We start from the raw sequence: 25,458 nt of genomic DNA, 5'->3' as shown, positions 1-25,458 counted from the left end.
TTTTACTCTGTAAATGTTTAATAGTGACTTTTAGAATGACACTCTCTCAAACTCACTAAAGGCTAGTTTTAGATGCAGGGCATTTTGCCACTATGTTTCTATTTTATTCTGTGGGAACAATTCTGGTTATGAGAAAATGTAAGATCTTTGATTGTGTTCTCACGGTAGCAATGCCAGTACTGAAGGGGCAAATGAGTTTTCCTTTAAAAACTCTACAGCCCAAGGGACTGAACTGACTCAAGTTCCATAATTGGTGGCATAAATCTTAGTATTTGCTATGATGTAGCTAACTTATCAGAATATGGCCTTGAAACACTTTGTAAATATTATGTTGCATTCTGGTCAATAGGGTAATTTATTTGAAGACATTCTGTCTTCCTCACTTGACTATATTCTTTTCCAGGGTTAGAACCATATTTATTTCATTCCTGTATTCTGAGTGCCTACATAAGATGTGGACCTTAGTAAGAACCCAATAAATGTTTGATAACTGAATGACTCAATGTGGCAGATGAGGTCATCATTCTTGAAAAGTTTTTACTTTTTGGTCCTTAGTTTAGATGAGGGTAGCATATTTCATTTTCTTTACCATCTTTATGAGAGGTTTTACTTTCAGAGTTTGAAGCCCAAATATGGTGCAGTCCTGAAATAGTTCTAGATCCAGGGCCAAATTAATGTATAAACAGACAGAATTGCCTAGGTACCGTGTTTTGAAGGAAGGGCTTCACTGAAATATTTTTCTGCCATCAGGTACCTAAAAGGTCCTTATCTCCATCCATTCTGGCTTCTATAACAAAATGCCACAGACTGAGTAGCTTATAAACAACAGACATTTCTTTTTCTTTTTATTTTTCTGAGATCAGGGTACCAGCACTATTGGTTGAGGTCCTGCTTTCAGGGTCCAGCTTTCTCATTGTGCTTTCATATGGAGGAAGAGGTGATGGATCTATGTGGGATATTCTTTATAAAACACTAATCTTATTCATGAGGGCTTCACCCTCATGACCTAAATTCCCAAAGACCCCACCCCCTAATATCATCACATTGGGCATTAAAATTTCAGCATATGAATTTGGGGGACACAAATATTCAGACCATAGCAGCCCTAGTCTAGGGTAACTGGGATGTCCTTAAGCATCATTGATTCCAAACCACTCATTTTACAAATTAAAAAAAAAAAAAAAAAAAAAAAAACTGAGAGAGAAGTGACTTATCCTAAGTCATTAAGCAAGTGGGTGAGATGGCTAGAACTAGAGTGCGTATCTCCCAAATTCTAATAAAGTTAAAATTACACTAAGTTCTTTCTTCAATTATATGAATTTCTTCAGGAAACAATGAGTTGAAATTATCTGGAGCCTGAACTGAGGGATGGATGTATTGGGAGATCAGTCAAATATAAAAGACAAAAACAAACAAACTTGTCAGTGTTTACTAATGCATGTTTCAAAAACAACTTTACTGCTGAAATCAGAGCAACAGAACAAAAGAGTGTGAAGAAATGTCTGAGCTTTAGGGTAATGTATACATGAGCTTGGGGCATGAACTGGACTTAGCTGGAGATAAAGATTTGGAGATTTATTATTCGGAAATGATTAGTGAAAATACAAGATCAGGTGAGCACTTTGAGAGGATGGGAAAGTAAAAAGGCAGAAGACTAAAGAGTGAGCCTTGAGGGGCACCTCAGTTGCCAGCAAAGGACCTAGAATTTTCAAATGCAATCCAAGAAAAAAGAACAAAACAGAAGGAATCATTAATTGACTTCAAGAACTACTACAAAGTTACAGTAATTTAGATAGTGTAGTACTGAATAAAAAGAATAAGAAGTATACCAGTAGGATTGAATGTTTAGAAACAGACTCACACTTACATGGTTATCTGATTTCTGACAAAAAACAAACACTGAAACAACCTAATGTGGAAAGAAAAGTCTTTTTAACCAGTGGGGCTGTAAAAACAGAATATCCACATATTTACAAAACCTGAAAACCTCAACTAGTACCTTACGCCATGCATAAAAATTTATTTGAGCTGGATCATAGATATAAGAATAAAAGCTAAGAAGAGGACACAAAAATCAATCATAAAATAAAATAGTTCAAAAATTACACTTTATCAAAGTTAAAATTTCTGGTGACTAAAAGGCACCATTAAGAAAGTTGATACAAAAGCCAAAATATGGGAGAAAATATTCATAAATAATATACTTGACAAAGGACTGGTATATAGGTTATATAAATAATTTATATATATGTGTGTGTGTGTATATATATGTATATATATATATAAAATCATTACTCAAAGGACAGTGCAATATAAGTGGGCAAATTAGGAGAGCAGACAATTCATAAAGACAGATACATGAGTGGTCAATGAACACATGAAAATATGCTTGACATCACTAATCATCAAAGAAATGCAGATTAAAACCAAATGTAATTACCACTACACACACACCAGAATGGCTAAAATTAAAAATACTGGATACATCAAATGTTGACAAGAATTTGGAGAAAATGGAACTTTTATACACTGCTCGTAGAAGTGTAAAAAACTAGCATTACTACTTTGGGAAAAGTTGTAATAGTCTCATAAAATGAATCATACACACACTTTAGGACACAATAAATCCACTCCTTGGTATTTACTTAAGATAAATGAGAGTATATTTCCACAAAAACAAACAAACAAACAAACAAAAAAGAAAACACTGCATAAGACTGTTTATAACAGCTGTATCCAAAACAGCTCAAATTTGGAAACAGCTCAGGTGACGTCAACTAGAAAATGGATAAATAAACTGTGAGATAGAAATATTATAGAATATAATATTTTATTTAAGCAATAAAAAGGAATGAAATACATGACAATATGGATGGATCTAAAAACATTATTCTGAGCAAAAGAAGCCTTACATAAGGAACACACATGGTATAATAATATTTGTAATAAGTTCTAAAATGGAAACATGTAATCTAAGATGAAAAAAAAATCAGACCACTGGTTTCCTGTGGGTGGATGTGTATTGACTGGGAAGAAATTGAAGTGAGATTCCCGTAGTGATGGAAATATTCTATATCTTGATAGGGGTCTGTCTGGGTTCCATGGTATGTGCATTTGTCAAAACATATCAGTTGATAAACTTAAGAGCTTTGTGCATTATATTATATAAAAATTTTAGCTCCTTCTTCCAAAAAAGTGTACAAATATTGTGTGTGGGTATGTAGATATGTGTGGGGTGGGGGGAAGAAAGGGATTGGGGTAAAGAAAGGGGAGGACTATTTAAAATAATTTTGGAAACTTGAAAATTTTAACTAAACTTTATTTAAAAATCAATAAAATGTACATTTTGGATGGAAAGAATTTGTTTGAAGAACATTTTCTTTTCATCATCTTGCTGCTTTTTTAAATTTTTCTAGATATGATTGTACTGGTCATAAAACCCATATTGATTGACAAATTCTCTTTAGAGCAAGCAGAGAATAGATTGTTCAGGAGACAAGAAGGAGGAATTTAGTAAGGCTGATCCACTCCAGTTTAATAAGCAAGGCTGTGAATCATACTTTACTCATAGATCATTTTCTTTGGTTTTTGCCTACTGAAGATAATAATTTGCTCATTGAGTTTCTACAAAACATATAGAATGACTAGGTTTCAGAGACATCTCAATATCCAGACCTAGGTGGCTCACAGTCTCTTTCAGGCCATGAGACAGAAAAGAATAAAGCATTGCAGGGATATCATTCTTTTCCCAAGCATCTTTTGCATACCAGGGGCATTGACTCCTATTGTCCAGCTACTAGGCTAATTAATGTTTTCTGGACACTCAGTGCTATTTCATGACTGTGCCTTTGCTTATAATGTTTTGGCCTAGTCATCTACACTAACTTTTTCTAACTGTTAAATTCCTACTCATATTTTAAGACTCAACTCAAAAACTAACTCCTATTTGAAACTTTTCAAATTTCCCTAATCAAGTTTTTCCATCCTGGCACCTTATATTACAGCATTTATCATAACCTGACTAAATTTGATAGTTGCATGTCTATCTACTACACTAGACTGAGAGAGTCTAGAAAGCAAAAACTGCGTATTTGGTTTCTAGCAGAGTTTAATCACATGATATTGTACAGGGTGGGGAAAAAGTAGGTTTATAGTTGTGAGTATGCAAAACACAGAGTTTATTCTTGTGTTCTTATTTATTAATTATTATGTCAGTTTCCATATGGACAACTGTAAACTTACTTATGCCCCACCTTGTATTTAATGTGTGTTACTCCAAGAAAATTTGAAGACTTCTTTACTGAAACCTTCATAGGAGTAGGAAGCAGGACTCTTTATTTAGTGCCCTACCACTCCACAACACATCAACACATTTACACACACACACATAAGCCTTTGTTTTGTATGTATTTGACATTCAATATGTTGGTGAATGTGGCTTCCAGTTAAGATGGAGGTGTAGATAGACATGCTTCACCTCTTTGCACAACCATAAGAAGGATTGCAACTAACCTCAAAACAAAAAGTGCCCAGAACTGCCAGAAAATTGAACTCTATGGAAGTCCAACAAACAAAGATTTAAAGCAGTAATACTCATCCAGACAAGTAGGAGGGATGGAGATGGGAAGCCAGGGCAGAGAGGACGTGGTGTGATGGTGGCAGTGGTAAGGAAGTGGCTGCAGCTGGCTGGAGGAAGGAGCAGTCCCCAGGAAAATAAAGCTTCATTGCTTTTGGCTGTGAAAACCAGTGGGGTTTGGGGCGGTGGAAGAAACTGCTCATCTCTCAGCAGAGTCTGTTTAGAGGGCCCCCATGGTCCTAGGATATACGCAAACCCACCCACTCTGGGAACCACAACCAGGGCAACAGCTAGAGGGGTGCCAGTTGCATATGGGAAGTGGCTGAAGTGACTGGAAAAGGGGTGAGTGCCGAGCAAGAGGTATTGTTCCCTCTGTGACCCCTCCCCAACACACAGCACCCCAAGGTGGTGAACCAGGTCGCCCAGCACTGACAAATCCCTAAGACTCCGCCTCTTACAATGTTAACAGGTGTGGCAGCTCTACCTAATACACATAACCAAATACAGGAGACAGCTGAGGAGACAGAGAAGTATGGCCCAAAGAGGGAGCAGATCAAGGGTCCAGAGGGAGAGCTAAGCAAGAAGGAGATAGCCAACCTAACAGACATAGAGTTCAAAACACTGGTTATAATGATGCTCACAGAAATAATTGAGTATGGCAAATGCACAAGGGAAGAAGTGAAGGCTATACTATGTGAAATAAAGAAAAATCCACGTGAAACCAATAGTGAAGGGAAGGAAGCTGGGTTTTAGATCAATGTATTGGAACTTAAGGAAGAATTAAACAGTCAACCAGTACAGAATGAGAAAACAAGAATTTAATAAAACAAGGAGAGGCTTAGGAACCTCTGGGACAACTTTAAATGTACCAACATCTGAGTCATAGGGGTGCCAGAAGGAGATGAGGAAGAGCAAGAAATCAAAAACTTCTTTGAAAAAATAATGAAGAAAACCTTCCCTAATTTGGCAAAGGAAATAGACATACATGTCCAGGAAGCACAGAGTCCCAAACAAGTTGGACCCAAACAGGACCACACCAAGACACATCATAATTAAAATGATAAAGGTTAAAGATAAAGAGAGAATCTTAAAAGCAGCCGGAGAAAAGAAGAGAGTTACCTACAAAGGAGTTCCCATAAGACTTACAGCTGATTTCTCAAAAGAAACTTTGCAGACAAAAAGGGACTGGCAAGAATTATTCAAAGTGATGAAAAGCAAGGACCTACAACCAAGATTACTTTATCCAGCAAAGCTATCATTTAGAGTGGAAGGGCAGATAAAGTGCTTCCCAGACAAGGTAAAGCTAGGAATTCATCATCACTAAGCTCTTATTACATGAAATGTTAAAGGGACATATTTAAGAAAAAGGAGATCAAAACCATGAACAGTAAAATGACAACAAACTCACAACTATAAACAAATGAGTCTAAAAAAAACCAAACAAACAGAAACAAACTAAGCAAACAATGAGAACAGGACAGAACCACAGATATAAAGATCATATGGCAGATCATCAGCTGGGAGGGGGAAGGGGGAGAATGGGGAAATGGTGCAGGGATCAAGAAGCATAACTGGCAGGTACAAAATAGACAGGGGGATGTTAGGAATAGTAAAGGAAATGGAGAAGCCAAAGAACTTATGTGCACAACCCATGGACATGTCTAATATAGAGGGAGATTGCTGGAGGAAAGGGAGGCACAGGGTGGTGAGGGGCAAAGGGGAAAAATTTGGGACACCAATAAAATATACAAAAAAAAAAAAAAAAGTATGGAGGAAGCAACCTCCACCACACAGAAGTGAGGAAAAAGAAGAAGAAAAAAAAATGTTGGTGAATGTAATGGTAATGTATTTTGAAATGTCCCTAAGATCAATGAAATGCAAATATTTTAGGGTGTTTTGTTCAGCTGTTTTACAGTAAAGGGAAAACTGTAGTGCAGCCAGCCTTCTAGAACTAATTCATTTTGGTTTTGCAGTTTTAAAAGAAAAGAACACTTTGGCTGTAATCATCCAGTTTGTACGAGGGTATTAGTGATGGAGAGGTTTACCCAATGAAGAATGTAAAAATGAGTATTTACTTACACTTGGGGTTCCACTTTATTAATCCCAGTAAGGAAAGAATATTTCCCTGTTGTTAAACCCCAGAGTATCTTTTCTTGCCCTTGCAAGGTTGACTCAGTCTCAATCCATTCATCTTCATGTGAATGCTTTATCCAGCCCTCAGTTACGTGCTGTGCAGCATTGACAGCTCATAAGGTAATAAATATCCACTGAGCCCACAAGTAGAGCAATTGACTCACAGGAGCCAAGCTTTACTCAATCACCACCTGTGTACATTTCTTACTCTAATTGTTAACTCTACAGAATTGGCAACAAATTATTTTAAGAATGCACACAATTATTTAGGGTAAGAAATGTGCATATATGCTGACATGTTGGACAAACCCCAGCAATACTCTTTAGTGTATGGAAGTGTCATAGCTGGCAGGACAGTGCCAGAAGGCAGAGAGCCCTGACTTTTTAACTTGGCTGTCCCAGTCTCCCTATTGACAGACATGTTCATCCTCCCAGGGGAACAGAACATCACTGAGGTCCTTAGGAGGTACATCTCTCTTTGTGTGCATGTGTAAAGTGATTGTGCGACAGAGAAACATAGTATTTGAACCAAAAATTAATGGACACAGAGAAATTGGATTGATATTTCGCTAACTGGTTTAGAATTCTAATACTGAAAACCATTCATGCTGAATGTCATAGAAAGACTTTCTGCAATATGACAAAATTGCAGCTGTTACAAACCTCAAGAATGTCCACATAAAAACTGGAACATTCTCAAGGTGATGCCATGTACTATTCTATTCTTTTTAAATAAGAGTAAGTATGATAAAATGAATACCAAACACGTGGTACTCATGTGATATTAGCAAAACAGCTGATGGATTTGGCATAGACTATTGTTCTCTGTGCAACAAATTCAAACTGACCTCTAAAAAGCAGCATTATGCTTAGGGATTAAAAAGCTCTGGGATGTGATGGCCCATGAAAGACCCAAGTGATATTTCTCTAAGTTAGGAATTTTTCCCTTCTCATTTAGAACTAAAAAGCAGCTCAGAATTAGAGATATATCCTGTTTAGTGTACCACATAGCTTGTAGCCTTCTCAATCCTTAGTGGGAAAAGGCACACCCAAGGTGACAGAAAAAAACTAGCATGGCAACCTGTTGTTTTCTTCCCAGGATACTAACTGCATCAAGCCAAACCTTGGGGCCACACTTTGCATACTAAATGAAAAGTTATCACTGTGAATATGGTTAATAATTTGGGGTACCACCTGGTGATTGGAAATGGTCATTCATTATGCTACTGCCATATCTCTGTAGATTTTGGTACTAGCAAATGGGTGTTGCTATAATCAATACTTAAAATGTGGAATGGCTTTGAGTACAAGTTGAAAGAACTGGGGGAAGCATGATAGAAAAATCCTAGATTGCTTTGGAAAGCTCGTTGGTAGAAATATTGATGTGCTAGTGAGGACACATTTCAGCTAAATGAGGTTTCTAAGGCACATTTGGATGACATTTATTCAAAATAGTTATCAGTTCTGCCCTGACTGGTGTGGCTCAGTGGGTTGGGTGCTGTCCTGCAGACTGAAGGGTCTTTGGTTTGATTCCTGGTCATGGCACATGCCTGGGTTGTATGTTCAGTCTCCATTTGGGGTGCATGTAGGAGGCAACGGATAAATGTTTCACTCTCACATTGATATTTCTCTCCCTCTCTTTCTCCCTCCCTTCCTTCCTCTCTGGAATAAATTTTTAAAAGCATAAAAAAGTTATCAGTTCTGATTCTGTCACCCAGTATCCATAGAATGTTTATAACCAGCTGGTGCAGATGGAGAGATGATCCTATTAGATATTAATTTTTCCCCAAGTGTTCACTTGGACAATGGATGCTTAGAAAATTTGGGAACATGTAGCTGGGGTCTTTGAAACATTCTTCAGTAAACTTGATTGGCTTAGAACTGGGGCAAGAGAGGGGAGAAGTGCTATAGATCACTTCCCCTCTCAACCCTTTAAGGATTCCTTGGCAATGAGTGTTTCTCTCCACGTGCAAACAACTCCTGGAGGGAAAAGCTGGTATTTGTTTTGCTTTTAAATAATTATAAGTAGCTTGAATAAAGTGGTTGGGGTTTCCCCTCCTATTGTCCCTCAGGCTCAATACAATGCAAGGACTGGATACATACTCACAGATACTGCTGACAACATAAAGTGGAAAGCTACACCATACAGCAGTGGTTCTCAAGCTGTGGGGCATCAGATTCAGCTGACTCCCAAGCCTAGCCTAAATCCATAGAAGCAGCCTAAATACCACAGGTGATTTCAGGTGCCCAGAAAGGCTTGAGGGACCACCAGTCTACTGCAATGTTAATATGTGCTTTGTGAAACTGACTTCATGGCCAATAACTTATCCCAGTATTTTTCAAAGTTGAGCAGACTTCCTTAACACAGGACTTTTCTAATCCCAAAGAAAGAATTCGTGTATGCCAGTGGTTCTAAAAGTGTGGTTCCCCAGGACCAGCAGGCTCAGCATCAGCTCAGAGCTTGTTAGAAATAGTCTTGAGCCCATCCCAGACCTGCTCAATCAAAACCTCCGGAGCTGTGGTTGAGCAATCTCAGGCTAGATGTTTTGGATGTTTACAAAAGGTCTGAGAGCCAATAGTCTTTGCAGTGTTTCCAAACCTATTCTTTCATCAAACATGTGGCAGGGCTAATATATTCTGACAAAAGAAATGTTACTGAAGTGTGTGTGTGTGTTTGTATGTAACAAAAATGTGTGAAAGCATCATCACTTGTAGGGAGGTTTTTTTTGGGGGGTGACTAATTACTGATTTATACAAACATCATCTTCTGTTAAAAACAACTTGAGGCAGCTCAAGGAGAATGCTGGCAGTAAAGGACCGCCTCTTATTTATGCCAAGCTTCATTGAGACACCAATGTCTGATTTGTTTATTGCCAGCAGACCTACGCTTTTCCTGAACAATGACAAAGCAAAAGCATTAACCAAAAATAGTAAATAAACCAAACTTTAAAGTTCTTGTAGCAAGAGGAAGATGATGCACTTCTCTACTGACTGGAAATTAGCAAAGCTTAATACGGGGTTGAGTGCATCTACTTCTGGTAACTGTACATAGTATAAAGACACCTGAGTCCAAGCTAGGCTGGCAACCACACTTCATGCAGGTAGACATTAAAGCTCAGACAGGATGAGGTCTTAAGATGGAATCACAAAGTGACTGAATTGGGTTGGGCTAGGAGCTCCTGTTGAATGTAGCCGAAACATCTCAGAAATGGGGAGCCTCCCTTCTGTACAAAAGCATGCTTATTGGGACCCCAGTAACTTTATTTGATGGATGCCCTAAAAAGAACCATTCCAGTATGTTTTACCCGTTCTTCCACTTTTAACTTCATATTTCGACTACTCTGGACCATGCAATGCCAGGCAATAGCAGCTTTGGGGAGCTGGTGAAAAGTCAACAATCTTAAAAATGTTTATAATTTCCTTCAGCTCTCGGAGGTGGAAAAGACCTTATATGTTTAGTCTTGTGTCTTCCCTCTAAAAAAAAAAAAAAACGACAATCCACAGAAAGGGGAAATAGTGTGAACAGCAGAGAGAACACTAGAACATAGGTCTCATTTGTACAATTCCATCACTGAATGGGAATGAGAATTCTTTGTTCCAATCTGAAATACAAGTACAATGACTAGTACAATAAACACATCTGAAAAAGTGTTCACGTTAATAGGAATCTCTAAATTGTATATTATTTGAGAATAGTGATCTCATGAATAATTAAAGATTTAACTCCAGTTTCTATACAGTACTGGTAAGTAATAGACACTCAATAAAGACATGTTGAAGAATTTTTTTGAATGAATATAAAGAGTTTATTTGGTGCGTATTTGGGTATACAACAACAAATATTAAACAACCTTTTTTTTAATCTTTTTGTGCACAGGACAGAAAACTGCCTGTACATGCTATGTCCACTTTTGGAACATAGATTTTAACAATTATTAATGCACAAAATCTTACATATCATGCAACTCTATGCCAAGATTCCAACTTTCTTCCATGCAACAGATATGAAGATCTAAATGGAAACCTAGCTAAGTCTTAAACACTTTTCCAGAAGCAAGTATAAGTATATGTTGTTTAGGGGTAACCGTCTTAATATTTCCTCGTACACAATATTCACGTGCCAAATACAATGACAAGAGGACTCATATACATACAGATAAGACATTTCTTATTTTAACAACACAAAAGACAACATCACAGTTCCACAATTCCTGTCTTTACACGAGAAGCCACAACAATAGTTTAACATGATAACACAAATGGAGTTAAGAGAAATCTACACTTGAGGATAATCCTTTTTCTTAAAGTAACCTTTACTGACTGGGGTTGACAATACAACTCAATTTCTATGCACAAAGTACAGCACAATAACTTGACCAGAATACTACAAATCTAAAAAAATTTGGTAAAATCACAAGAACACTGTTACCTTGAGCCTGAGATGCCAATTCAGATCCAACCCTGAATTTGGTTGATTTGGATTAAGTGACAGAATCAGTAGAACCACTGAATTTCAGAAATCAGAAAGTTGCACTATACCAAAGTAAAGAATACATTTGAATCAAGCGTAGATAGAAAACATTAAGCCAAGAAAACAAAAAACAGTACACATAATTTTGTTTGCCCCTACAAAACATTTAAGCAGTTAATTTTTTTGTTTTGTTTTTGAAGAGCAATTGTGGTCTTTTCGATTTTCTTGCTTGGAGGGCAAATTTTTATCAGTATTAGTGCCATGAAATGATTGTGGTTTTTCATCCCCAAAGTATAAGTGACACTATGAGAAAATTGGGCAGTCCTTCTCCCAAATTTAGTTCACTGATAATGCTTGGCATTGTTTTGCACAAGCTCAATCTAAGTTACGGGGCTTTACTTTGGATGATAAAGTTTAATGGCAGATAGAATAGTGAACTCTGCCTGTTTGTTTGGTAAACGTCACTGACAAATTTGAACTTTTGGGTAAAGGACTGCTAGAAGAATTCAACAGCACCTGGAGGTAAGGTTCTGTTACAGAGCCCTTGTTTTGCCCTCACTGGCTACGTTGATTCATTGTGGCTCATGGATTTGCCTCCGTTTAGCACTCCAGAGACACTTCTGCTCTTGGTGGGGGTCCCGCTTCCAGATCGGGAGAACTCCGTGAGATCGTGCAGTGATGGCTCCTTGTACATGGCCACTGAAAAGCACAGAAAAATGGCGTCAAAGACTTAGAGTGGGCACACCGCACTGGCCCTCAACTTTTTTTTTCTGGTTACTAGGTTTCCATGCTTTAGGCCAAACATGAAAAAATGCCACTTTCAAGAACTCAGTAGGAAGTGAACTGGATCAGATTAAGCAAAATCTACTCTTGGTGAAGTAGTGTGTAAAGAATTCTAATGCCTAATTTCCATCACTTATGGTTATGTATATGAGAGGGTTGATGAAAAGGGCATTTAATAAAGCTCTTAGAAGTTTAAATATGATTGAGAGCACGCTGTGCAAGCCAAATATTAAAATTTAAAACATTTAAAAATACTGATTTCTATTATGATTTAAAATTAAACTTCCCGAAGTTCTAAATATCAGCACAATACTTAGAGCACAAAATGGTAAATATTATTATTGTTATGCTGTTAATAACAGTACTAGCTTATGTTTATGGAGCATGTACAATGTGCTAGATACTGTTCTAAGTGCTTCGCATTCATTATCTCTCTTAATGCACATAAGAATCCTCTGAATAACCTCCTCTTTATCCATATTTTACAGATGAGGAGCTTGAGGCACACACAAGTTGACAGTCTTCCCAAGACCATCCATTTAGTAAAGAGTAAAGCTGGCATTTGAATCCAAGTAGTCTGGCTCCAGAAAATGTGCTGTGAAGCAGTGCTATTCTGACTGACTGGGTAGTCACCCTACTCAAACCCCAGAGTCTAACCCCAGGCCAGTAACCTCTTGGAGGTCTTGCTCTGCTTTGCTTGCATTTTCTATTCCGTTTCTACCATGTCTCACCACTTCTAACACATTCCTAAGTTCTGCAGCCCATTCCGATTGTTCACCTTTTCTAATTTGCTAGTAACCTGCTAAAATAACTAGAAAATAAAACTATAAGTGAAAATTATTGAGACAATATAATTGGGCTGTTAGGGAGTGTCCAAGGATTTTTCTATTAAGTGTTAAATGTACATACATTTAAGCATCTGTTTTCCTGCACAGGGACCATTTTGGCATAATTTGGGGTTCTTAGCTGTCCTGAGTCAGCAATTAAACTTCTTCCATGTAAGTAAGGTGTTATTATATATAAAGTGGAAATATACTATAAAAAAACTAGAATCAGGAGATTAGGTGCTATTGTCAATGTTTTAGTGTTTTTAAGTATTTAAAATGTTACTAAATTTTTGTATATATGCCTTAATGGAGAAGAATTAGGTTCCATTTTCAAACATGTGAAAAAAGATTGATTTAAATACATACTTATTTAATCCACAGCTCCTGTAATATGCTGCTTACCTTTCAGTGGTTTGGGCAGAAAGTGTGCTGCAGGCTTGTTCTTCTTCACATGGTTCCCTTTCATGATCTCTCCATCTTTGTTCAGACCCAGATACCACCCTCGGCCTGACTGCTGCTGACGGTATATCATTGATGAATATGTCACGTAATAGTTTTCAAACACGGATTCTTTGAATTTGCACTCAGGTGTGAAATGTTCCTACAAGAAAAGTAAATAAACTAAAGCTCAATATTTATATCAATAGGTTTCATGGAGAACCATGTGATATTGCCCTTTGGAAATAAAGGACATACTTTGTTAAAGTTTTTATGACCAGCACTCTATTTTAATAGCATAAACTATTATCATTGGAAACCAAGACTATGCATAACACTTTGTGTGATGCTTTAGAAAAAGCACTAAGTGCAAGTGTTACTAATCAATGATTAACTCCCTTTATAATAAGGTAATGAAAAAATTAGGACCAGTCACGTAAGTGTAATATATCAGACAAATTCAAGAGCCAAAGATCAAAAAGACAAGCATAAAGCTGTCACATGGAGCTTTGTTCCCTTTGGGATTAAATATGAGAAAGTAAACCTTCAGTCCTTGTACTTAATTTTTCATAAATTCTCCAGTTACTGTAAACTATAATTTTCAATTGCCCAAGGCTGAAATCTGTGTTACAATGCTAGTTGCCTATATTTCTTAAGGGATGCTACAGAGAGAGACTCCATTTACTTTTAGGTAAACCAAATCGATTTTTTTTAGATCACTGGACCTTGACTTAAAAAAAAAAAGTTCTTCCTCACCCCTATCCTTGCCTTACAGTAACATTTACCAGCAAATCAATATAGAAGCAAGGAATTTACAGTAATTCACAAGCAGACATGACAGAGCAGCCCAGGGGACTTTCAACCCTGGAATGTGATATTCTGCCACATGCTTGGCCATGTTTTCTTTGGACTTGTTCATACAAACGAAGGGTTCCTGACCCAACTGACTATTTCAGAAACAAAAACAGAAACAGAAAACCCTCTTTCAAGTTTTGTGTAAGTGTGTGTATGCAATAAACAGCTATTTTTAAAAAGGCCATTTGTAAGCAAAATGAAATATACAGCAAATTTTAATCCCTAGGGAATCTGTAGAGTAGCAGAGAGTTCCCTTGGGGTGGAAGATAATGAAGAAAGTGCTTGAAGAATCTTGAAACACCAATTCAAAAGAACTTATGCACCCCTATGTTCATTGCAGCACTGTTTACAATAGCTCAGTGCTAGAAACAATCTAAGTGTCCATCTGTAGATGAGTGGGTCAAAAAACTGTGGTACATTTACACAATGGAATACTATGTAGCAGAAAGAAAGAAGGAACTCCTGCCATTTGCAACAACATGGATGAAACTAGAGAGAATTATGCTTAGTGAAATAAGCCAGGGAAAGGAAGAAAAATACCATATGATATCACCTAATACAGGAAACTAAAGAACAACACAAACAAAGGAACTAAATAGAACAAAGAGCAGAATAGCAGTCAATAGGGGGGATGGGGGAGGGAGAGAAGGGGGATAAGTAAGGGAAGGGTTTAGTCAAAGAACGTGTATAAATGACTCATGGACATGGACAACGGGGAGGGATATGATTGCGGGAGAGGGGGTGGGCTGGGTGGGGGAGAGAAATGGGGGAAAAATGGGACAACTGTAATTGAAAAACCAAAAATAAAAATTAAAAAAAAATAGCTTAAAAAAAAAAAAAAAAGTAAGTGCTGACCAAACTACATGTGACAGTAGCACCAAGGAAGCCATTAGATTTTTTTGATCATTTGCTGAGATGTTATCAGGGGTACCTTTTGATAAAACCTTAAAATAAATCACCTTGTAAAAATACCACAAGCTTTCTGGACACCAGTATTTTATAAGCAATGTTCCATGGTCCTAACTTCCATTACTTTCATATGGGATGCCATCCTAAGCAACGCACACTACCTCAGCCACAGGATCTCAAGCACTCTCACAGTCACTTAGGCAGAGAGGGGCAGAGTCCTTTAATTGAGTCTGCCTTTCTCCGAAAGTTAAATAATTAAACTTTTTTCTTCTTTTTTTTCTGGGAACCTACAAAATCTGTCTCATTCAGTAATCTCACTGATTCCCATCTGGCCTGTAGAGTGCACAGACTGGAACCAGCTTTATTTCTGCCTGGGCACACTTGATAGAGCCTCAGAAGATTCATAAAAATTTAACCTACTTAAGAAGAAACGTACTTCTAAGAAAGCTATCATGTGGTAAGAACCAAAGTGTTCTACTGATGGGCCTTGAAAACTCCTCTTTGTAGGATTGTCAACATACAGAAAGCCAAGGGACGCCTATAAAGAAATTTGACTCAAGGTCTCTGCATTCCTTCTAGTGATGAGGACAATTGAATAGAACATTGCTGAAATTCACTGGGAATTAAATCATCATTTGGGGGAAAGATCCCATCATTGGAGAGTGGATTTTAGTTTTTTAAAATCAGAAACCATTTAAAAATAAATATAGTGAGTCACACATGATTTAGGCAAGTGATTCTGTATAGCTATATCAACATACTATATGACTGACTACAAAATGATGAGATGGGATCATGGTGTGCTCTAAAGCAGGTCCCCAAAAGGCTGCATTTAATGTCTTGTGTGATTGCAGCATTCACTCTTTCATTCATATGCATTTTCTGGCAATCCATTATATGCTTGAGTAGTACTAAAAATTCATAGGTAAATAGGATGTGGCCTCAGAGAGCTTACCATATATTTTCAGGAATAAGACATATACCCAAATAACCCAAATGCAGGTTATTTAACTACAGAAAGGGAGGCATAAATATGTTGTATGAGAAGAGAGGAAGCCTGACTTAATTCTGATTGGGGGACCAGGGAGTGATGGGCTTTACAGAGAAGGTGCTACTGTAGCTGAGCCTTGAAGAATGGGTAGGAATTCAAAACAGAAAAAGAAGAATATTTGAAGCACAGAGCCACAGTTCATCTATCCTCCATTTCTGGGTCCCCTCTCTCAGTAATTCAAGTCCATCATTTTGGCAAATGCTCATACTTCAAGGTGCAGGAGACCTTGATGTTCTTCCACATGCTCTCCAGGCCATGATTTTGACCTTCGCTTCCCATTGCCACTGCTCTAGTTTGTGCCTTTATTACCTCTTCACTGGCCTGCTGAAATGATTTCCTAATTGGCCTCTCCCTCTCTGCTAAAAGATTTCCCTCCTAACACAAAGTTTCCTTCCTCAGGAACTTTTGATGGTTTCATCATACCTCTAGTGAAAAACTCAACTTGACATTGCTTTTAAAATTTTCCCACAGTTCAGTCACCACAATGCTTTCAGTCTCATCCTCTACCATACATAGAACTGAGTGTGTCTTTGCGCCTTTCCAGGTGCCATTTATTTCCTTTCTTTAGAATGTCATTCTCCTATCTTTCTGCCTACTGGCTTTCCCTTATCTCTCAAGGCTTTGCTCAAAAATGACTGCCTCTGGAATCATGTTTGATCTCTTCCAGTCATGGTACTTGTATTTGTGTTCCCACAAATTCCAGCTAGATCTCCAGCTTGGCCCTGTAACTCAGGAACATACTTGATTTGCTCCAAATGGGAGGGAATTTGTCTTATTTTTGAATCCATCTTCCAGCTTTGTAAATGACTGATCATATTGCCTGCACACAGCAGACCACCCAGTTATTGTCTACAAAGTTTGAGTTTTGGAGATTCAGATTTAAGTACTGCAAATTCTGGGATTCAGGAGTATCAACTTGTAAAAAGTCTGCAGCGAATTTCCCTAATACCATATAGTGAAATAATCTGTATGTAGAAAGAAGATGTCATGGCACAGACTTATCCTGTGTGTGTGTGACTTAGTATCTGTTACTAATAACAGATACTACACAGATACTAGCACCTACAACATTAGGAGGGAAAACTTGGCAATTGTTACAACTGTTGGAAAATGGCAAGGAAGGACTCAATGAACTGAATGCTCTGTCACATCCTGGCAATTTCTTAGTCATCACCACTAAATCTGGACTAAAAAAACTCAGTAAAGAGGGAGAAAAATGAGGCCAAAAAAAAAAACAAACCAAAAAACAACTGTTGAAGTAACCAAAGGAGTGATCTGTTCTCTGTGTGACACTGTCATTTTATCTTGCGTTGGAATGAGTAGGCAGAAGAGCCTTGATTTTTATGACATGTGAAAAAATGAACATCCCACTCAACACAGGAAGGGTCCCCAAAGAAAAGGGAGTACAGTTGCATTTGTCTACGTCTCAGCAGTGATTCACAAAAATAACAGAAATTGGATTTGACCCTAATCAGGGAAGCCTTACTCAGAGGAGACCAGCTAGACATATGGCAAAGAATTAACCTCCTTTGATCGATCTGGTGATGATTATTAGTGCTCTTGAAGAAAGTACCATAGTGGCCTTGACACACAGAAAGCACTAATTAGAGGTGGCAATCACTGTGCTCTGAATTTACTATGCACTAAATAAATATTTGCTATCATAATGAATGAACTAAAAAGATGCCAAGCATTCCCTCAACAGTCACTGTGAAATTACTTGGCATGAGTACAAAAGAAAAGGTGATTTATGTCTTATAATCTTTTTATGCATTGGTTTCTCCTAAAAGTTGTTTACATCTTGCATATCTATATATTTTTCAGAGAAATATCATCTTTTTAGTTCATGCAGTAATCAATCTATTCCCCTTAAAGTTCAAGGTTTCTTCTTTCTTAGTAAATATTAAACCTTTTTGTGTGCATGTGTTCAAAGTTTTATTTTTTCTGGGTTATTTATTAAATATTTTCTACTACTTTTTTAATTGAATTTTTTGAGTGTGACAATGGTTAATAAAATTACACAGATTTCAGGTGTACAATTCTACCATACATCATCGACATATTGTACTGTGTATTCACCACACCAAGTCAAGTCTCCTTTCATCACCATTTACCCCCCTTTACGATCCTCAATATCCCCCATCCCCTTTCCCTCTGGTAATCATCATACTGTTGTCTCTGTCTATGAGGTTTGTTTTTTGGTTTAATCCTGTCACCTTTTTCAACTAGACCACAACACCTCTCCCATCTGACAGCTGTCAGTCTCTTCTCTGTATCTATGAGTCTGTTTTTATTTTGATTGTTATATGAGAGGGGCCCCCAAAATATCAGAATTTACTTATAAAAATGTTTGTATTTATTCTTACATGTTTAAACTTCAGTCACCTTCAAAGTACTCTTCATTTAATGCAATACACCTATTGAAACATTTTTTCCACTGGTCAAAACAATTTCTGAACTCGTCAATTTTGATACCTTTTATTAGTTCTGTTGTTTTTTGTTTCACTGCTTCCACATCTGCGAAATGTTTCCCTTTGAGGCATTTTTTCATCTGGGGAAATTAAAAAGTCGCTCGAGGTGAGATCAGGTGAATAAGGAGGATGGGGCACAGGGCTCATTCCATTTTTGGTCAAAAACTGTTGGGATACTCAGTGCAGTGTGGGTAGGTGTGCTCATAAATCACCTATCATGAAATGGGCAAATGGGTTGAAAGAGTCTTAAAAAAAACTCACTGAAGCTGAACACAGCCTCTTACAATAACGCCAGCTGGCACACAGATACAGATGGGTTCCTAGGACACTCATCTAGCGGGAAAGCCTGTACTATAAGGGGTCTACCCTCCAGAAGATAATTTGAGCTTTTCTTTTTTTGAGCCCCCCCTTGTAAACTAAGTAAAATCATATGGTACTTATCTTTCTCAGACTGGCTTATTTTACTTAGCATAGTACTCTCCGGGTTGTGAACATTGAACCTTTATTTCTAAGAAATCCATACCTGATAGTTTAATGATCATATTTTGGGTAAGGAATCAGGATTCTATATTTCCAGAAAGAACATATCTAGGAGCAAAATCTACCATGTCTTTTATTTTATTTTATTTTTTTTACCAATTTACTCACTATTAAGGGGAGATAGTTAGTTGGAGGTTGAAATATCATTAGTGAGAAGAAAATATTTGAAACCCTCAATATCAGGTCAATAAGACCTACTGGAGAATACTTACAGCCACAAATGGTGATGGTCAGCTCCCCTTTTCAGGATAACTTAGACCCCCACACAGACTTTGGGAGGCAAGTGAAGAAGGTATTAACACAATCAGTAATGTTATTTGTAAACAACAGCCAGTTTCAACCGTGTGCCACAAAACATCTTTGTCCCAGAAGAAAAAGCTCTGGACCTGTGTAAACTGCTAATCTCAGTTAGGGTCAGAAGATATAGTAGTGCCCTGGGTTGCCTCTGGCACTGAGGGCAAAGTATGGGGAGGTTGCAATACCTCTTGGCTTTGAGAACTGAAGGCAGGTCAGAAACACCATGGGCTGTGATGGTGGCCTCCCTGATGGTAGACAAGTAAGGGCCATGTCACTCAGCAGGCAATGTGTAACTACATTCGCAGTAGCCATAACCAAAAAGGTAAGAACAAAAAATATCAGTATATCATTTATGTCATCACAGTGCCCTAAACATATCTGTAATACCAAAAGACACACACCATGACTAGATGTCTTCCTGATTAAGAGAAGTAATTTGTCAGACATAGGCCTTAACAGCAGGTTTTTCATACCTTCCACCACACTTTGTATGTTCAGCTATGGTTCCACTGATAGGGTGGCAGTGTTTCATTTTAGTCTATTATCTCAGTAGGATGGCAAACTTTGAGGATGACCACGAATATTATAGATGTTTCCTTTTAACATAGTTCCATCAAATGAAATATTTTTTATGGGGGCTGCACTGATTTCCTTGGATCTCGAGAGAGCAAGAGTCTACTGAGGATGTTCATACATAAAATGATGTCACTGCAACCCCAGATGTTCAACAAAGCCTGAGAAAAGAGTACTGCACAGTAACTATAGTTTTTCACATATGTTTACGCTATGCCAAGTGCATGCATCCTGGTATAAATTAATATTTCTCAATACATTTTGTTTTATTCAGAGGTAACATTTTGTAAAGCAGATATCACAGAACAAGAAACAAAAATGGATTACGAGTGGGTATTCAAAGAAACGTTAAAAAATGAACCTAGTAAAACTTAATTTCCTCTTTTCAGCAGGTTCTATAAACATAATTAGTCTTTCCCTCCCTTTAAGCCTCTTCCCTCCTTCTCTTCTCTTCCTGTTTCCAGTCACATTTTCGAGCCTGACAATCCAATTAACTTAACAATTATTGTCAATAGCAAGGGTCACTCTTCTAATTCTTAGCTGTGTTCCGATGACAATTACTTTTCTAGATTTCAAGTTAGCAGGTTATTTAAGCTGGTATGAGTTGTGTACCTCAATTATTCCTCAGCCCAATTAAAATAATATACAGATTAAAATTAGATTTTCAATTCTGGTTAAAAAAAGAACAGAACCTTAAAATATAAATCATATCTATGGGGGTGACACTGTAACTACCTATATTCTCTATACAGGCTTCCCCTCTATCAGTGATTTCAAAATTCAAGATTAATTATTATATTCAGGACTTTGATGTTCTCTCCCAGGGTATATTTGATGTGCATGAACTTCACTATTATAAGATCAAAGCATGGGATTGGAGAGGTTGGGGGAGAGGGAATCAACCCTCACCCAGTGCACTGTAGCTAAGCAAAATTATTAATTCATGATAAACTGAGGGTGGTTGGTTCACTCAAATATCCTCTGGACTGTGGGATACTTGAGGGCAGCTCCTAGTGTAAGGCCTGGCTTATAGTCAATGATCAATATACATGTGATGGAATTAATAAATGAAAGGATGAAATATAATATAAAGAGAACTTGGAAGTTCCCTTGTACAAATCAAATAGGGGTTAAAGGTGGCACTATATGAACAGAGGGCTGTTTAACAGTAGGCTGACAAGTTAGAACTTGCCTTTGAGGGTAGAAAGAGTAGGTGATAAAAGCAGGAAAGCTGCATACAGATAAATTCAATGAAAAAAAACTGGAGAGGGAGGGAATCATAAATACAAAACAGAGCTTCAGCTGCAAGAATAAAGAGATTTCCTGTTAACCAAGCATAAGGCATTAAACTTATACTGTTGGTCTTTGGGTCTGCAAATAACTAAACATCTCAGTTAAACCCATTACCTTGATTTTTATAAAATGGGACAAAACCTCCCAGCCTGCTGACCTGACCGGATTTGTTGTACGAAGATCCAATGAGATGATGTATGTGAAAAAAGCTCTGAAAATTGTAAGGCTCCAGAAACATGAAATGTGGAATTCCTTCTGATAATACATGCCCAGAAAACTAGGGCTAAATAAATAAATAAATAAATAAATAAATTCTCTTGTTTTCAACGTTTTTCTTTTCCCACTATGGAATCAATTTATATAGAAAGAGTCTGACTATATGTGTTTTATTAACATGGAAGCATAAAAATTCTGCCGAAAAATTAGGACTGCACATGAATTACACTCTGCATTTAGTGTTCTTCAAGCTTTGTTCCCAGAAAACTGTTTTGCCTCCTTTCATTTTTCACTTCTGCCTGCAGTAGGCTGAGAGGCTGAAGTGCTTCAAGCCACAGCACCAAAGAAACAGAATGCTTTAAAATAGGCTTCATGAAATACCACTCAACAAAATGATTTACATGTATACATGTTAATTAGCAACTATTTGTAAAAAACATGCAAATTATAATTAAGAATATGCACATGGGACTATTTTTCCTCATATGGTTACAACAAAATTTCTTGGTAGCAATTTTATATTACAAGGTATTTCATGGATATTTTAATTTTATCTTATGTTGCCTCCACAAAATATGCCAGCACAGTATTGCTTTTTCTCAATTCTTCACAAACAAAGATGAAGAGAATATTAAGGAGTCTGTCAACCAATGGCCTGTTTAAAACAGAATCGGGATGCAGACATGACCATATTTTAGGCCCAGAGTTCATTTAGTCCTTTGTATTGGCTTGTTCTGTATTTTTATATATTTCTGTAAAGCAGTCTTGTGCAACGGATTACTCATGCTGGCAAATTGTACAAAATGATTTGTTTTATAAAACACACAGAAATAAGCTAGAAAAAAGCAGGAAACAAAACGAAAACAATGCATCCCTTATAGAGCCCAAGAGGGATTATTTTTGTCATGATATAAAAATTATATGATCCAAAGGCCTCACTCAGCTCCAAACCTGGTCAAGCAAATACACTTTGAAATGAAGGCAATTTGCTGAGATTTGTAACAAAGGAGAGGGATAGGCCACATGTCTCCAAGGTTGTGTATTTGGCCCAAGACAGCATTAGTATGACCCAAACCTTGCGGAAGATGGATTGTTTAGGCATTCCCATTAGGTGGCTGAAGAGATACTTCATTTTATGTAAGATATGTTGCAGAGGGACTGTATGACCATCATGTTATTTTAAAAATCTTATTAGGGAACCTTACTGTTAAACAATACCATTGTGGGAAAGTTTTCTTTTTTCAAGTGAAGAATACTTCTCTAAAATGAATAACTCCCTAAAACTTTTTTGGTCTACTACATATTAACTCTGGATGTTGGCTTTTCATATAGCAGGGCTGACCTATGTTGTTGTTGTTTTAATTTAATCTTTATTGTATTTTTTTCCATTACTCTTTAGTCCCCTTATATCCACTACACCCTGTTTTTGAAAGAAGAGTTGAATATCAGAAACTATTTCTAAAAATAAACTTTCCTGTCTTTTGGTTGGTTACTGGAATTAATTTGGGCCCATTATATAAATATTCACTGTTACTATGATGCTTTCTAACTTGTGGAAGCACTCTTCTGTGTGATAACATCAGAGTGGGATTAATCCACCTGCAAGGGAATGATTTTGGAAGTATTAATAGCCAGCAAGAAAATAAGCTTAGTATGTTGTATCTTTTAAAATAATCATTGCAAGCTCCTATCTGAAAATTCAAAGCCTGAGAACTCCAAAAACTTTTCCCACAGATCCAACAAACTACCATGCAAAGGAGAATGACTCTTTCCTTGTAGCTCAATGGGAAAGAAAAAAACCCTGGCAAGTTAGGTGAACCATTAAAAATAAAATCATAACAAGGTGGGTGCATAGGATGTCCTAGGACTTCAGGAAATACTGAGGATTGAAACTTTGATTTGTGCTGGATAGTGGTTGTGTTAAATTCCATAGGCTCTGTCTCCGTAGAAGAGAATACAATAACCAGGATTCTTCTTCAAAGACTTTCAAAACAGATTTCCTATCCCTTTTCCTGCACAGGTAGGAAAGCAATGCTAGACAACAGTGACTGTGCAAACGGAAGCCGTGAATGCATGCTTTCCACTGCAAACCATAAAACCCAGAGTCTCACAGGACAAGGTGCAAAGGCCTCATCTATAAATGAAGGATGAAAATGGTGTCTCAGATAGTTGCTGGACTGACACATCACATTACACCTGCAAATTACTTTTGAGGATGGGGAGTTGTAAAGAGTTATCTCTCTATGAAGAAAGTCCATTGATAGGAGCTAACAAGAGGATGCTAGTGATAGTCACTTACCATTAATCTGAATGGGGGAGTCCATTCATTAAATTAAGACTCAAAGGGAAGAATTCATTCTAAACTACTACCTAACGAGAGCCTACTGTATGCCAAGGTACTATGGGAGGCTCCATTGCATATGTAATGATCTAATTTAATCTTGACAGCAGCTCTCAGTAGTAACTTAAGCAGATCTACATCCTTCTGGCCTGAGAGAGGAGTCCTCCCATGTCACATGTGAAGAAACCACAGGAAATAAGTCCTTAATGAGTCACTTCTTTATGAACACAATTGCAAGCGTACCTTTTCACCCAAAGAGTCACTGTGTAAACCATAGCTGCGATGCCAGTTCTCTTCTAAATGTGCAGTTTCAACATTTGCTGGAGGTTCAGCCCTTCCTCCTGTTTGTGTGTCCTGCCTCTGTGAACATTGAAGAGCTCTTTGCAAGCCTGTGTCTTCCACTTTCCAGATTTCTGACTTTGGCAATTCACCTGTGCATCCATAAAAGAAAAGCGCCATGCATGCCTCTCGGGGAGCACTGCACAGGCCATGGAAAGCAGCTAGCTTACATGTAGGTGCTCACTGATGGCAGCATCCCTCTCCTTGCTTTAATTTTCAGTTCACGCAATAGCTAAGAAAATGCAGCATCTGCCCCCCGCCCCACTTTCAACCTGAAACTGGTACGAAACCTAGTGGTGGTCAATGAAAGCAAACAGAGTAGAGAAGCACGTTGCCATTTCTGAGACGGGTTCCTGTTACGCATTAACTCTGTGTGACAGTTGTTTTCAGTAGTGATTCCTTTTCAAGGGTAACAATACACAAGCTTTTAATTGGGGGCTTACAATAGCCTGGGATTCTAAAATCTGAATTACTGTAACATGTATTGGAGAACCCACATGACATTAACGAGATCTGTGAAATAATCTAGTATTAATGAGCCAAATGACATTTCCATGTCTCACTTTAATTACTATACCACAAAAAGTACAACATTATTGTCTCACTTCTTTTGTTCTAATTCATTGTTTTACTAGTTCTAATTTTGAAATGTAGGTTACTAATAACAATAATAATGAAAGTCTAATAGTACCTTATGTTTAAGCACTGCCTACTTTTAAAGTTTGCTGCAAGTGCTTAAATAGTTATGACATTCAAGTGACAGATAAAGGACAGTGTAATAATGATAACGATAACAAAGGAAATGATTATAATGGATTTTGGTAGACCTTTCTTTTCCTCTCTTAAGAGTTTGGTTTTTTTTTAACAGTTGAAGAAATGGAACCAGAGATGCTAATTACATTGAAATATGGCATTCACACTTTCTTCTAGAGAATAAATCCAGGCAGGGAAGCTGTAATCTGTATAATGAAGCTGGTGATGACATGTGAGAGGCCCTTATTTTTTTTTTTAAGTATATTTTATTGATTATATTGTTACAATAGTTCCAATTTTTTCCCCTTTGCTCCCCTCCGCCCAGCACCCCCCTTCCCCGACAATCCCCTCCCTAAGTCCATGCCCATGGCTCACCCTTTCATATATTTTTCTTCTTTTTTTTAAATAATTAATTAATTAGTTAAATATTTTAACAATAAAAAATAACAATCCCTCCCTCTCAGACTTAAGACCCTTTACAATCTTATAAAGGACAATGGACGAAGGTCTCGAGCTCCTCTAGCTGCTTCAAGCTGGACATGGTTGTCGTCCTACCTACCCTTGGGTCCAGAAATCCCTAATAAGAGTGGGG

The 25,458-nt window shown here is 37.5% G+C and overlaps 1 protein-coding gene across 7 annotated transcripts in view; it reads right to left on the bottom strand.

Moving 5' to 3' along the window:
- Nucleotides 1–10,502: 10,502 nt before the first annotated feature.
- Nucleotides 10,503–25,458, bottom strand: part of FGF13 (fibroblast growth factor 13) — a 554,123-nt gene continuing 539,167 nt past the window's right edge. For all 7 annotated transcript variants that reach the window (XM_090264776.1, XM_090264780.1, XM_090264775.1 and 4 more), the window contains 2 exons: nucleotides 13,193–13,391; nucleotides 10,503–11,879 (listed from right to left, as the gene is read on the bottom strand). In XM_090264776.1, the coding sequence (XP_090120902.1) occupies nucleotides 11,743–11,879; nucleotides 13,193–13,391 (336 nt within the window). In that variant the 3' untranslated portion in view covers nucleotides 10,503–11,742. The remainder of the gene's footprint in view (nucleotides 11,880–13,192; nucleotides 13,392–25,458) is intronic.

This window comes from Furipterus horrens, unplaced genomic scaffold (assembly GCF_987537825.1).
Source record: "Furipterus horrens unplaced genomic scaffold, mFurHor1.1.pri manual_scaffold_17, whole genome shotgun sequence".
In the NCBI taxonomy this organism is placed as follows: Eukaryota; Metazoa; Chordata; class Mammalia; order Chiroptera; family Furipteridae; genus Furipterus; species Furipterus horrens.
Note: the sequence above shows the minus strand (reverse complement) of the source record. Positions and strands in the feature narration are given on the sequence as shown.